At 47.1% G+C, this 14,541-nt stretch overlaps 1 protein-coding gene across 2 annotated transcripts in view; it reads right to left on the bottom strand.

The window, feature by feature from the left end:
• RCSD1 (RCSD domain containing 1) overlaps positions 1–14,541 on the bottom strand; it is a 34,299-nt gene that overhangs the window by 7,924 nt on the left and 11,834 nt on the right. Inside the window, exons 1-2 of one of the 2 annotated variants that reach the window (XM_040567696.1) lie at positions 2,461–2,847; positions 1,974–2,081 (exon numbers count right to left, since the gene is read on the bottom strand). In XM_040567696.1, the coding sequence (XP_040423630.1) occupies positions 1,974–2,081; positions 2,461–2,757 (405 nt within the window). In that variant the 5' untranslated portion in view covers positions 2,758–2,847. Of the gene's footprint in view, positions 1–1,973; positions 2,082–2,460; positions 2,848–14,541 lie in introns of those variants that run through there. The other variant, XM_040567703.1, reaches the window with a different exon arrangement.

Raw genomic sequence — 14,541 nt, 5'->3', positions numbered from 1 at the left:
CGTTTATTCTCTCTAATGAAGAAGAGCAGCTCACAGAGACAAGGTGTCAGCTGTAATATTTGACTAAAGAAACAGATTCTCCAGGGCAGAAGGAACAAAGCAACTGAACTGCAGGGACACCGGTTCCTTCTGAAAGTCCTTGGGCTCTCAGAAGTACAGAGATCCCACTAGGAAGGGACACGTAGCACAGCACCTGTACAGTTGTTCCTTCATAACTATTACCTTGGTCTTGAAGACAAGGTGTCTCTGTTTTATTATGCCACATTTGTAGACTCCTGCCAAGCTGCTAACACACTTTTTATTTCTTAACATACATTTTTGGAAACTATTGTGAATATCAAGGAACATGATATTTGGATAATTTTGTTACCTTCTAACAGGCAGGCACATGAAAAATCAGATTATGGCATCTGCCCTTTAGAGCTGACTGTTTTGGGGGACCAGTAGAGTTGATTTCACTGAACATCTGGTGGTGCTACACCCAGCTATGGCAATGTTCCATCTCTAAGTAGCCAAAAGCAGCCCTGCCCCTTCCCCTTACATCACACGAGGAAGCAGTAATATCATGTTTTATTGAAACCCTACCATTTTGCAACCATGCAATGTTGCATTGTGCCACAGCAATGTGTCAGAGGTTCCCCTTTGCTGGCACGGGTCAAGCAAGGGTTAAGGACCATCCAGGCAGCCATTAATCTGAGGCCAGCCTGAGAAAGCGTGTGGGGAAGTGACAGATGGCTTGGAGAGAAAAGACAGGAAACTTTGTCCTCCTCAGTCCCTGGAGAAAATGAGTTTTTCCCCCACTGTGAGGCCCCTCCACCCTGCCTGGGCTTGGGAACAGCAGAGGTCTGTAGATAACACAAGAGAGGTCTGGGAACTTGCTGCCTTCTAAAGAGTGAGGGACTTGGTGCAATTAAATCCTATACCTTAAGAAGAGGAAATGACTGTAACGGGATGGATGGAGCAGTGCACTGGTGACTGGAGGGAAGAAGAAAATAGTGCTTGGGAAGAGATTGGCTACTCCCAGCCTGTGGCCCAGCTACGCGACTGTTGACCTCTGATAAGCTGTGGCATGCCAGCGCTGCAGGACAGAGGTCACCACTGCATCCAGCCAAGGACAGGCCTGGTGACAGGGAGGATCCCCTTAGGCCCAGCCCGCGACAATACTGAAATCAGCTGAGCAACAAAAGGAAACAGCTTGGTTTTAAAGGGGTTTTAAACCCATTGGCTGCACAGGGCTGTCAGTAAGCATTTATGCTTCTAAAAAAGTGTGTAGTGATACGGGGGACTCTCCTAAAATGTCAGCATCCATTCATAAACACTTTGACTTTCCTGTCTTCCTAAGAGAGGTATTCAAGTGTTTCGCTTATCTGGTGAAAGACAGCTTGTGAGTTGGATACTTGGCATAGTGTGCTTTCAGTAAAATAAAGCTTTGGCATAACACAGATAGGCAGAGAGTCTGAAATGTTGTCATGCAAAGAGGTAACCAGGGCAAGTAAGGAGACAGCTTTCTGTCTTGGAACTGTACAGAGGGAGATATCCAAAGGAAACCTTCTTCTGTGAACAAAGGGCTGGTGACCTGCCACTGGCTTTTATACTACGTGTTTGCCTTCTTTTGCCATGGTTCAAAATTAGCTATTTGATTTCTTCATTGCTGCCTCCTGCCCACAAAAGCCAGCCCAGATAGCACATGCCTCGCTGTCTGCTACTGTTAGGGATATACGCATATCCTACCTGGCTTTGCAGCATCTCTGTTACAGTGTGAACATATGGCTCTACCAAAATATTCACGCACAAGTCAGCAACGCATGGAAGATACTACCACAGCTTGCATTGCACTACAAGACAAAGCTTTTGGGGGGTTTCAAAATCAATGTGGATTTATGCTTAGGTCACTGAGGCTCTCACTTCTATAGGCAGAGGCAAGTGCCTCATTTCCCACTCCATTACCTGCCGGTGGCTGCAGAGCTCCTTACCTCTTTTCCAGTGATATTGGCTGCTTGCTCTTTGAATTTCCCTGCTAGCTGAGCCACTGAGGGTGATGCTGACGTGTCCACCTCTGAATTGGTCTCTGTTGGCCTGTTCTGACAAATCAAGAACAGTATGCTTTGAGCAAAGGCTGGGAAAAGCAACCAGGCTAGAGAGGAGCCTGCATATGTGTTACAAAGTTCAAGAGTAAGCAAGGATTTAAAGCAGAGTTTCTCACATCTGGCATCAATCATCCAGTCTGAGAGCAAAAGGTTTGGGAATCCAGGACATAGCAGCATGTTTAAATATCCAAGATGGTCAATAGAATCACAGAAAACTAGTAATTCATGCAGCACCTTTCATCTCCGGCTGAAAATCCCACACTCGGTATTTTTCACTGGAAGTAGACTAAGTATTCCAGGCCAAGTATCTGTTCTCTGTCTTTGCCTAGCAGTGAACAGATGGAATTGGGCAATAAATGGCATCCCCATGCACCTTCTCAGCCCTCCCACCTCTTTTTGCTGCCCCAGTGACAAGTGCCTTTCCTTTTCCAGTGGTTCTGCTGGGAGAAGCCATTCCCTGTCCTCGCATCAAGTCAGCATCTGCTTGGGGATGTCCCTGTGCTGCTCTGCTTTTTATGGCAGTGAAATACTCAGGCGGGTGGGCGGGAGGAAGGAAATACCAGGGCTGAGAGAAGCTTCCCCTCTCCTGGACCAAGAACAGGCTGAGAAGTGGGAGGGTTGCTGGAGACTGGATGGTGCAGCTCTTCCCACAGCACACAGCCCTGCTCATCCCACATTTACCGTGTTTTCTTCGCTATGTCTGTATCAAGCAAGAGGAGCCCAAAGCCTAGAAATCAAAGCTGATGAAAGGAAATCTTCGTTCTTTTTCTTGGATATCTGATGCAGTGAAAACTAAACCAGAGGAACTGCGAATATCTAACCAACAATCCCTGTTTTGTCGGAGACTGAGACCTCAGAACAACAAACCAGGCTACGAGCCATCAGAAAGGAGCCTCACACCTCCCCTCCCTATACCACCACCATTAACGCACAACCGGCACCACAATTCTTGTGTGACTTGTTGTTCACTGACTCCCTTGAGTCAATGTTTGCTATTCCCTGTTTCCAGGATCCTGACTAGATCTCCCCCCTTAAAAACTTCCCGTACGCTTCTGACCAGCTTTCCTGCATCCATCCACAAAGCCATATCGAGCTGTTTCTACCAGTAACTTCTGGCACCTCTCCCCCCAGTTCTTCTCAGCCTTCATTACAGCAATTAGAGGCAGGGGAAGTGGCAGATACAGGGAAATGAAGAAACAGTGAAGCAGGCAGATCAGCAGGGCAACTTGCAGCACACGAAAAATGACGGCTGAGCAGTTTCCAGCTGCAGGCGAGCTCCACGCTGGGCAGGAAGGGCTGGCTGGAAGTAGGAGGGAAAGAAGGATGAAGCTGGGGAAGGGAGTATGAGTCTGGGGGCTCGACTCAGCATGTCACAGCCCAGGATACTTGGAGACAGCAGAGCTGATGCTCGAAGCAGGGATTTGGTTAAGGCTGAGGAGCTGCAGGTGCCCAGTGTCTGTGTGCAAGGTTTGCCTCCCTGGTAGACCCGTTTCCTCTGGTATCAGCACTTCCTCCACAGCCCTCTGCCTTTACCCAGAAAAGGCAGGGCATTTCCTCTTGGCCTCTCTGACCTCTTGTCGTGGGGTTGCTGTATGGTCGTTCTCCTTCAGTTTTTAGAGCTCCAGTCTGCAAACATGGCGCCCTTTCTCTGGATTTGATCAAAGCCATAAAGCTGGAGTCATTCCATGCATTTCTTGTTTTGCTGGTAGCAGGGCATTGCAGCGCGGCTCTCAAGCGCGTGGAGCCTGTGTCCGGCACACAGGAAGCAGCGAGCATGCCATTCTAAGATTAGAACGAGTAGCCCACGGGCTGTGTCCTCCCCAAACTGCCAGCTGCAGGCTCTCCGATTACGCTATGCCTTTAGCAACAGGAAAAGTCCTTTCTCAGATCCCTTCTGGCAATTGCACTGCCGTCCTGCATCCAGCTTTTTCTACAGCTTTTTATTTTTTCCCCCAGCTGGTGTGCCAGGCTCCATGCCTTCTAGCCAAGGGGCTTGTCGTACTGGGGCACTTGGATGCAGAAATTTCCCTCCCTTGCATGGGAAGAATGCTGTCCCTGACTTCCAGGGGCTGCACGGGCAGTCTCCTCACCGCTGCAATGAAGGTGGGAAGCTTCACTTTCTCAGTCTCTCTGCGGAGCAAGCACCAGCCCTCAGCCTCCTCCACCACCGAGACACGTTTGCTCCTCTCACCCCAGAGCTCGGTGCTGGCTCTCTCCTGCACCATGACACTAATGCGTTCTCTCCCATTCCTGGTGATTTTCCCCCTCTTGGTGACATAACCTGCCGACAATCTGAACGATGAAGAGGAGCAGCTCTGCTCTTGTTTGGAAAAATTACTGAGGCCTGATTTTCGCACCTTTACCAGCCAGCTGCAGGCTCTTTTAGCTTTCAGAAATGTGGTCAGCCCGCATGGGCTAAAAACAGGGAGCTAGGGTATGAGACTTACTCCATCAGTAATTTGGTGACTGCTACTCTGAGGTCGTTCACTCTTCAATAAAAACAAGTGGCTAAGCATTGCACGTTCTGAAAAATGTCAGACAGAGCAGCAAAACAGGAATTCAATTGTACCATCAATGTAAGCATGACACTGTCTGCAAAAGAGGAAGTGCAACTAACAAGTTCTCTGTAAGGGGTTTCGCTTTCCTCTTCCAAATGAGTATATAAATTTGAGTAAATTTGAAGAGTCTTTTTTCAGTCTCATGTTTCTTCATCTGAATTTAAAACTGAACCTGTTACAGTTCACCTGAATTGCACAGACAGTTTAATATGCCAGAAGATACTAGGGCTAGACAAGGTGCAAGGGAGAAAAGAGGTGTAGAGACTGCAGTTATTCCCTGTGCATACTGTTTGGGTGCTCACAACGAGCTGGATTTCCCTGCATTTCAGCTACAGGTAGGGGGTATCACTACAGACAATGAGATTCGTATGAAATCAGAACTGCAAAGTCCTGGGGAAAACTGGAAAGCTAGAAGAGGCTTTGGGGATGAATTTGAATGTCCTGCTGAGAGTGGTGCAAAACTAGCTCCCACAAGCCCTCAGCCAGCAGTTTTGGTCATGACCCAGCCCCTTGCAGTCGAAAACTGTCATAACCCCATGTCACAGGACTGGTACCCCAGCAGTTTTGTCACTGGCTGTAATATGGTAGTGGCATTGCTAGTCAGAAAGGGTACCAGTGGGGGTCAGAAGTGGACATCGAGAGAGCTCAGGTTTGGATTTGTGCATCTGCTCTGGCTGATGAAGAGCAAAGGCCTATTAGCTGCTGTACAGCAGAGTGTTTAGGCTCACGCAGCACCTAAATACTGGCTGAGTAACAGCAGAGATTCGTACTGCCCTGCTCTCCTTCTCTCCCCCAGGCATCCTCTGCCGTGCCTGCTTTTGCAGTTACAACACTTTGGCTGCATGGAGTGCCTTTTATCTGCAGATACAGGTGCCCTTAGCAGCGCTTCACAAGGCCGGAGTGTTTCGTGGCTATGAAACCAGTGACTGCTACATGACTGTTTGTACAAGTTCTGTGCACTTTCCACCCTTATTTTCATGCAGCTGCATCTAGACATGGTTTTGAGGTCAAGCCCTGACCTCTGCATCCCTCCCCTGCTTTGAAGAGTTTCACAGGAGCCATTCCTTGCAGTTGGTCCTCACGCGAGGCCGTCGCGCCAGCTGTTTTCCTGTACCCTGTGCTCGCACGAGCTCTGCACAGATCCCTCATGACTCTTATGGGGTTTTTCATTGCTGCACCATCTATCCAACAGAAAGCAAATGCGGCAAAAATAATGACGAATGCAGGGGCATTCACAATAAGGCAGAAGAGGCTCAGGGCTAGTGTCTTGCTCTCAGAAACAAGATCCAGAAATAGTGACCCTCAGCAGCCAGCTCTCTGCGCTGCGCCATGAGAAAAGAGTGGTCAATAAGCTAGCTGCAAAGAAGAGTGGGTCAGTGCCTTTGGGGTGCAGTTTCATAAAATCCTGGTTCTGGCAGGGAGCTTATGTTTCCGACTGCTCTCCCTCCCTTGACCTTTCCTTCCCCCTCCCTTGTGCCAGTGTGAGTTTGTGGGGCTGTGCTGTAAACCAGATCACTGAAATGATCTGGGCTAAAAATACCTCCCCTAACTCTTTACAAGGTTATTTTTAACCCTGATCATCTCAGTAACCAAGTTGACGGCACAGTCCGACAAGTGCTTGCACTTCCATTGCGGGAGGGGGTGGAGGGACAGCAGGAGTAGACCGCAGCTGAGGGCCCAGACCTTCCCGCCGACCACCAGAGCCTGAGGAAGAGCCGTCCCTATGTGTCCTCCTGCTCACAGGCCCCACGTGACCGAAAAATATTTTTTTTTTGCACACCTCTGGTATAGCTGAACGATTTGCTAGAAGTTTCGACCAAGCGTTTCACAAAAGCCCTACAAATACCATGGGGGTGATCCCCAGAAGCCCCGTTTCAGTGAGGAGCTGCTGTGCATGGCCCTGCCCCACTCACGCTTTGCTGACAAAGTGCTGACACAATTTTTGCTTTCTCTCAGTGAATTTTCTTCACGTCCTCCCACTCACTGATTAACCGGGTACCTGGTTTTAGGAGGTGTGCTTTTGTTAGTTCAGCACTGAGGGTGTATTTTGAACTTCTCTCTAGCCACAGTGCTGTTTTCAGCAGCTCCCATCCTTGTCCTCCCTCAGCTGTGCTGATGAAATTGCTTGCAGGACTGTGCCCTGAACCAGGCTGCAGATGTAATTCAGACTAAAAATCACCCGGCTAAAAATAAAAAGGAAGGTTTAAAACCAACCTGAGTTAAAAACATTCAGGACAGTTTCCTGATCTGCTTCTCCATGCCGTCCCACAGAGCAGCGCTGGCACAGCGGAGGGGGCAAGGTGGGCACCTGGAGTGCTGATGCCTGTGGTGTGGCACGAGGAGGAGCAGCTCCACACCTATAATACCTGCTCTGCTGAGGAAGGGATGGGGGAGGCATCTGGGGGAAGGAAACTACTTCAGTCCGTGCTCCTGCCAAAATAAACGTCACCACACTCTGCCTGGGGTCCAGCGAGAAACACTGGGAAGCAATCCTGTGGTTTCCTTTGAAATTAAAGTGAATTCAGGAGGGAGCTGGCCCAGCAAAGCAGCACTCCCAAGGCAGACTCGTGCTTTCTGCCCACAGCTTTCCCAGACACCACGCGTACCCCTCTCGTTTTTCAGTAAGGTAGCGACAGGACTGAAGGAGCCAGCCGGCCGTAGAGCTTGTTTGCTTGGGAAAGCTTACACCACATACCCTGGGGGAACTAGCTCAGCTTGCACAGGGAGCAACGCAACCCTCATCTGATAGAGGGGCCTGTTTTCAGCGTAACTGAACTCCTTCACAACCGGCTGGCCTCAAAAGACCCATTCCCAAACGTCTCAGGTACCTGTTTCTGACACAGAAGACAACGTTTTGGGCATGCTGTGTTGTGCCGGAGCAGGGGGTGTGCCCTCTCGTGGGGCTCCCCTGGGGGTGGGAGTGTGGGGGTGCTGCAGCTTCCCCCCTGGAAGGACTCCCCTGTGCAGGTGGGTTGATGGATTACAGACATCCTACTCGCTTGCACATCAAGCATCTGAGAAGTGGTGACAGCGACAGCGCCTCCCACATTGCCCCAGTGACTTGGGGTGTCCATATCTACAGGTATGAGCTAATCCCTTCTCCCTGGCCAAACTTTTTATTGGACTTGTGGCAAAAATTGTATTTCATATAAGTCATGTTTGTCCTAAGTCACTGCGTATTCACAAGTCACACCATCTAAGGTACTGTTCCTGTCCATCCGGACAGGATGTGAACTTTTGTGCTGGAGAATACAGCACGAATGCATGCATTGTGTGAGACCATTACTATGTGGTTAAAGGCTGCAATAATATTCAATATTGATGCAAAACATATTAATATGTCTGCATGAAGTGAATTGATAAAATCTTTCCTTCAGTTAGGAGGACCCTTGGATTACCTGTTCTAAAGGTAAGTGTCCAAAGAGGCCAACCTACCAAACCATCCTTTTCTACGCCTAGGTTCATTTACTGTTCAAGGAAGAGAATACAAAGAAACCTAGAATGGATCCCTGGGTGTGCATCTTAGTCCTAAAGCAGAAAATAATGCAGAACGGGCAAGTTTGGGTTCACCTGGGCAAATGTGGCACTTTTTGTTTTGTTCAATGGCAGGAACTAGGTAACTGAATTTTAATTTTCAACCTCTTCTTACAGGCACCAGCTATTTTCTCTCTCATGTAAGTGCAGATAAGATTAGACAGACAGCTTGCAAGGAACTCCCCTTTAAATGAACTAAAGAAAGCTCAGAAATAGTTTTTAATTACAACTCGACTCAAATTACCTACAGAAAAATCTCTCTAATATGTAGTTTATAGTTTCATTTAAAGCCATCTCCCTGCATATCCCATTTAGATGAATCCCAGTTTTCGCCCTCATGCCAACATAATTTGACCTGAATTTTTTATCTAGGTCCATGTGAGCACATCAGTGGCATAAAGATTATACTGAAAGGGGAACATTGTTAGGACTGCAAAAGGAGAAATAAGTTAGAAGGGCAGGTTCAGAACACAAACTCCCCCAAAGGAGCAAACTGAAAGGCAAGAGGGTGGGAAAATAACCAAGTCATAGCGTGAGGAACTGAGCAGCAAAAATCGATAGAGTCCACACACAATCAGAGCCTGTTAATTCTTCTTGTGATCCATGAAAGTATCACTGAGGCCTGAGCGTAGATTACCCAGGAAGTGGGAGGGGTCACACTTGCGTGGCCCATTTTTTACATCCCTAGAAGGAAATCTCACAGTGACTGTTCCGACTGGAGCTCAGCAGTATACTGGGCCCCTGGCTCAAGAAGCAACACATCCCAAGATGTAAGCCTTGAATAAACAAGCCTCTTCTTGCTACGCTGACCCCTCTACATCCCAGAGAAGCATCTTTCTTCCTGTCTCTCTCTTTACCCTTCTTCACAAATTATTCTAATTGGAGACCTTCCAGCTCTCTGTTTCAGGAGGGATTTATGTGGTTTATTTATTCACTTGGCCTCTTATCTGGCAATGCTGCTGCTCCTTGTCTGGCCATGGTAAATTTTAACTATTGGCAGAAGCCCCAGCTAGAAGTGGCTGCAGCTGTGCTTGCTATGATACCTTGGAGCCAGTCCTGTCCATCACTGTGCTGGCGTGGCCTGTAGCACCCTGGGATTCGGGTCCAAGGCTCCTACCTGCATTTCCTACTATTCATTACAGAAGAGGAACGACAGTGCTGTGCTCCACCACATCAAAGGTTTCTGTGAGCCACATCTCTGTGAACTTGGCAGACAAGAGCTTTATTGCGGTTACTTTCCAGGTGAGGACAGGACCTGAATACCTTGCAGATCAGTCAGGTATATCCTCCGTGCTGGAAAAGAAATAGTAATTTTCTACTTCTCTCCTTCTGTTGTGTTTTCTTTGATCAGCCTTTATCAGAAGCTAAACACCCCCGTTTCACAAATGTCAGGTCTCATCTTAACTGCTTCCTTTTTGTAACTTTTTCAGTGGAGAGCAAGCTTCTTGTCCAAGTTCAAACCACTGCAGCCTCTCTCTTGAAATCTGCAAATAAGTTAGCCACAAGAATAATTCCCAGAGGTACAACAACCCTCCTCAGAAATGGTATTCAGATCAACACTTATCCTGCCACAGATGAATTAATGTAGGTTGAGTGCGTCTGAACTCAGCTGCAAGGACGTTACATGGCCATAATGATGGTGATAAAGAGGAAAGAGCTCTCTGACTGTAACACAGAGCAGAATAGTATGAGGAATAGGGACTTCAAAGGAGGCTTGTATGTTTGTTTTTAGGGGAAAGGGCAGGAAAATCTTACTTTACGTAAAATATGTAATAATATATAAAATTTTCCTTTGTTTGGGAAGAGTTTACTTTAGGAAAACATTTTTTTCTCAAGACTTACAGTGGTCTGGTCTTGATTTTCCCCTCTGAGAGTTCCCTTGTGAACTGCTGCCATCTTGGCACTCAGGGTCAAGCACTGCACAAAGGGTAATGGGAGGATGTTTCAACTCAGGAGTGACGAGCAGCCTTCCTCCAGAAGACAGCAAGCAACTCCCAAATACAGTGCAGATGTTTCAGAACTACTGGGACTCAGATCTACCAGATTTAAAGGTTCACATAAGCAAGACTAGGGAACTGGGTTGGGGTGGGAGATACCTGTAGACAGAAAATAGTAAAGGGAAAAATGCTTTTGAAAGGAACGGACAAGTATAACTTGTCCATTATACTGTAACAAAATGGTTGATGTACTTGCACCTTACTTTCTAAAAGTAGATGGGAAACTCCTGCTGGTTATCCTTTTTCAGTGGCTTGAGCTCTACCTATGCCTACATGTAAAAGGGCCTGGGTAAATAGCACAGTGGTTGGAGCGTCGTTTTTCTGAAGAAAGCTTTGTTGCCTGTTTGGATCAGAAGCTTGCTCAGGGTCCTTTTCTGGTACTTTCCTCCAAGTATTGGAATTGCCTTAAGATTGTGAACATCAAAACAAATGGTTATCATCAATAAAAATAATAATAATTAAAAAACCACAACACTCTAATTGCACTGGGCAGCAGACACCACTAAGTAGGTGGCTGGAGTTAGGTGGTGTGGTGTGCCTGACATGTAAGTGAGGAGCTTTGTCCTTTGCAACAGAATTGTAGGAAACATCTGTAGCCATCAGGAAATTAGAAGTGGCAAATACCCTGTCTGCTTTCCATTTCAGAGAGTGACTACAATGAAAATAAAGTGAGATAAGGGTTATTTTAACCTACCCTCTGAGAAGTCCCTCCCTTTGCTATTGACGCATTCCTCCTAGCAGAGTGAGTGCAATGCTAATGTTATGTAGTGCTGGTTTTCATGGTTGATGGAAGGTCAGTACACAATGCCAGCTTTTGCCACCTTTTCCAAAAAGCACCTCTTTTCATCAGTGTAAGTGCATGAAGTCTCAGTTTAACTTGATTAGGTGGGACTTCTGGGCTCTCCTCGCAGCCTCGGGGAGCCAAGGTGAAGAAAGCAGCCTCCTGTTTGCCTACATGGAGTTTGTTAGTACCATGTCCTAATATCAACAGTCTGGTCTGGAAAGGCCCTTATATAGGAAGAGTATGACAGCCACCTTGTACTAGTCTTTGGCTGGTGTTGGAAAGTTTTGAGGCTAGATTTATGACAAGTTGTTCTTTTCTTCATGCCGTGTTATGTAATTCTCAGGAGTGCCTGGCCTGGCCTCTGCTTTCTAAACAGTGCCTGGTGAGCTTAGCAAAACCAGCAAGTACCACTGCGAAAGATACAAGTTAGACCTCGAGTCTCTCTTTTAGTAATGACAGCATTTAGAAATTGCATAGTGCCTACACGTTCCCAACACAGTACAAGTCATTTTGCTACCACAGCCTCACTTCAAACCTTCATGGGTAGGAGCCTCCGCTGAGAGGGCAACATGCTGGTTTGTGCGTTTGCACCTGTACCTAAGAACTGCTGCATACAGCATGGAGACCGTCCTGAGGGAGATCGGGGTTTTATCTGTCAGGAGAGCACTCGGACCACTAGGACATAGGTGCGTGCTTTCCGCTGCCCCAGAGAACCGCAGATTCTTTGCTACATGTTGGCACAGCTTGAACAGGCAGGGTGGCGAGTGCTTGCCCTAGCCCTGCCCTAAGCACTGGGTTAAAAATCATCTCTTGCTAGACAGACCAAACAGTCCCTAGCCTGCACCCCTTGAGAACAGAACTGAGCTCAGGCTGTCCACTTCCTGAGCAAGTATCGTATCACATCTGTCAAAGGCTGCCAAGAAGGGTTTGATCAAGTGCCATCACTACCAAAAGAGGCAGTGATCTGCAGCACCTGGTCTCTGCTAGGCTGTACAGGGGCCAGCAAGTACGTAAGCTCAGCCTGTCCCCTGTGGAGACCGGAGCAGCTCTTGGCTCTGCCCGGTACAAGATGAGACATCTGGCTGGCCAGCCAAGACGCGCTGCTCCGGGAAGGAGGTGGCAGACCATTTGAAAAGTAAATTTATTATTTTCGGTGTACGTGGAGTGTTTTGGGACTCCTTGACTGAGGCAACTGCGGAAACCTCCAGCAGCATGTGAGTGTCACCATTTCCTTTCCTGTGAGAAGCGCGTTTTGTGAGATGCCCGATCCTGTTTGTGTTCATCGTGCTGAGAGTGTTCTCCTGAGGAAAGGAGTGGACAATAAAGATGAGGATGTGGGGCAGGGGAGATGTAACAGGGAAATGCCTAATTTCTAATGCCACCCTTGACCAGGTCAGAGGGGCAGCTCCAGGCTTGTTCAGGAGCAGAACTCCAGGCACTGGCTGATTTCTATCTCAAGCAGGCAAATGCCTTGTGAAGCAAAGGAGCCAGCAGAGTCAGGCAATGATTGCAAGGGTGTTTTTCCAGGCCAAAGACATGGATTACAGTGTTTCGGTTCTACACAAATAGTACTGTTGATCCTGCACAGAATAACTTGCCCTCAGCTGCTCAAAACCCAGGACAGAACTTTAGGCCAGGGCTGCATAAGTTCCACCCTGACACTCGGTCCTCCGTGGCACACTGGTTCTCCACAACACACGCATCTGGGGATGACTGCACTGTGTGAAGCAGAGCAGTCTAAGATTTCCTGTAGCAAGGGATCAGAGCCCCACAGTCACACAGTGTTGCACAACTTCTCGTGATGGTATCAAACTGGATGCATTCATCTGATGCTGTGCTCACGCCAAGGGAATCATTAGGTCAGACACAGCATGAACCAGATCAGGTATTTGCATTTCACATCTGTATCCATGGGATGTCACCATCCGGATTTTGTGTGATACAGAGTACCTTGGGCACATATTGAGATGCCCTGTTGCCATAAAACTCTTCCGAAGCAAGTCCTGAGAAAGTCCAGCACCTACAAAGAGCTGATTCCCTCCCAGAAAACCATCTTTTTAACGGAATTTCAGTCTGGTTTCTAACTGAACTGATTTTTAAAAAATTTGTAATATGCAGCGAGACTATAAGGGTGTCTTAAGGATGTTTTACTAGACAACAGATTTCATGTCTTGGTCACGTGCATCCCTTGTTTTTATTGGTCTGTTTGTTGAGCTTACCCTTCCTGTCTGTAGCTGCACAGCTGTACTATAACAATTGTCTGCATGCACAGTCAACAAGTAGAGTCAGACTATGGTTTCCCTAGACCTTTAAGTCAACAATGTAAGAGGAAGGAGGAGCTCAAAGAAGATGTTGAAAGTAGTAAAAATGAAACAGTTGAAATGAGATTCAGAAGGAAGAACATGCAAGAATAAGGGGTCAGAAGATACTGAAAGGGCAAGATGACTCCTATTGCAGTGGGCACACAGGAAGCCCAGGTGAGAGGTAGGAAGTATAATAAAAGCTATTATTATACTGTTAAGTATCAGTGAGCGATTACAGAGGGGAGAAGCAGTGCCATGTACAGTAAGAAGAGACTGTAATCATCAAGATCACTAGATTTTTAAGATAAATGACAACATTTGCTTGCAGACAATGAAGAGGAAAGGGTAGAAGGACTAAGTGGAGAGGCAAAGATCTACACTGCCAACAAGGCCAGATGCCTACTGACAAGGTGACTGAGAACGCGGGGCAAGCAGATAAGCCTCATTAAGGTATCCAATCCATTCAAAAAGAAATGGGTTCAGCCTTTCCTGTAAAAGGGCTGTGCTTATATAATTGCCTCATTACCAGCCCAACACAGCCGCTTGCACACAGGCCAAGCAGCCAACATGGAAATAATTTCAGGCAGCAGGAAAAGGATTGTGGATAAAGTTGATAGCTGGCTAAATCCAGTCACATCAAGCCACGCAAGTGGAGAAACAATGAAAGGCACAGAGGCTCCGTCCATACACGCAGTACAGCAGCCATTCTCTGGAGCAGCCCTGTTCAAGACGGGCTTTCCTATAATCTGAAACAGCACCGTCTTCAAAAACTCGTCAGTGCTGGGTTTTAAGCCCAGATGTACCACACGGGGTTCTCCTTTTCATGTTCTTTGGGGTGTACTAGTGTCCCTATTCCAGACTTATTCGGTTGTGATGAGGACAACACATGTCCCTTTAAAAGAGGCTGAGATATTCCAGGTGTAACAGCTTAAAGAAAAAAAAAAAAGAAATACAGTGAGATTCACAAGCTAGTAGTTCAGGATAATGCTACATTATAAATGGTAATGTATTTCAAACCATCTAACTGCTACCCAGCGGTGCCCTGCACACTGCAAATGGGAGCTGAGCCATCAGTAACCTTCAGCACTGACATATAAAGATGCAACTAATTTAAAGATCTCTTCAATTACTAAGTTTGACTATATTAGAAGACCAGATGAAAGTGTCCTCTTTTTATGAAGGCCTGGGAACTCAATGCCCTGCCATTTCCTTTGACTTAATGTCTGTTTAAAAATACTGGCTGTATTTATCTGGAACAAACAGTTTCAAGAAATTGCT

This window comes from Cygnus olor, chromosome 1, assembly GCF_009769625.2.
Source record: "Cygnus olor isolate bCygOlo1 chromosome 1, bCygOlo1.pri.v2, whole genome shotgun sequence".
NCBI lineage: Eukaryota > Metazoa > Chordata > Aves > Anseriformes > Anatidae > Cygnus > Cygnus olor.
The sequence above is the reverse complement of the archived record's forward strand: the minus strand, read 5'-3'. Positions and strand labels throughout refer to the sequence as shown.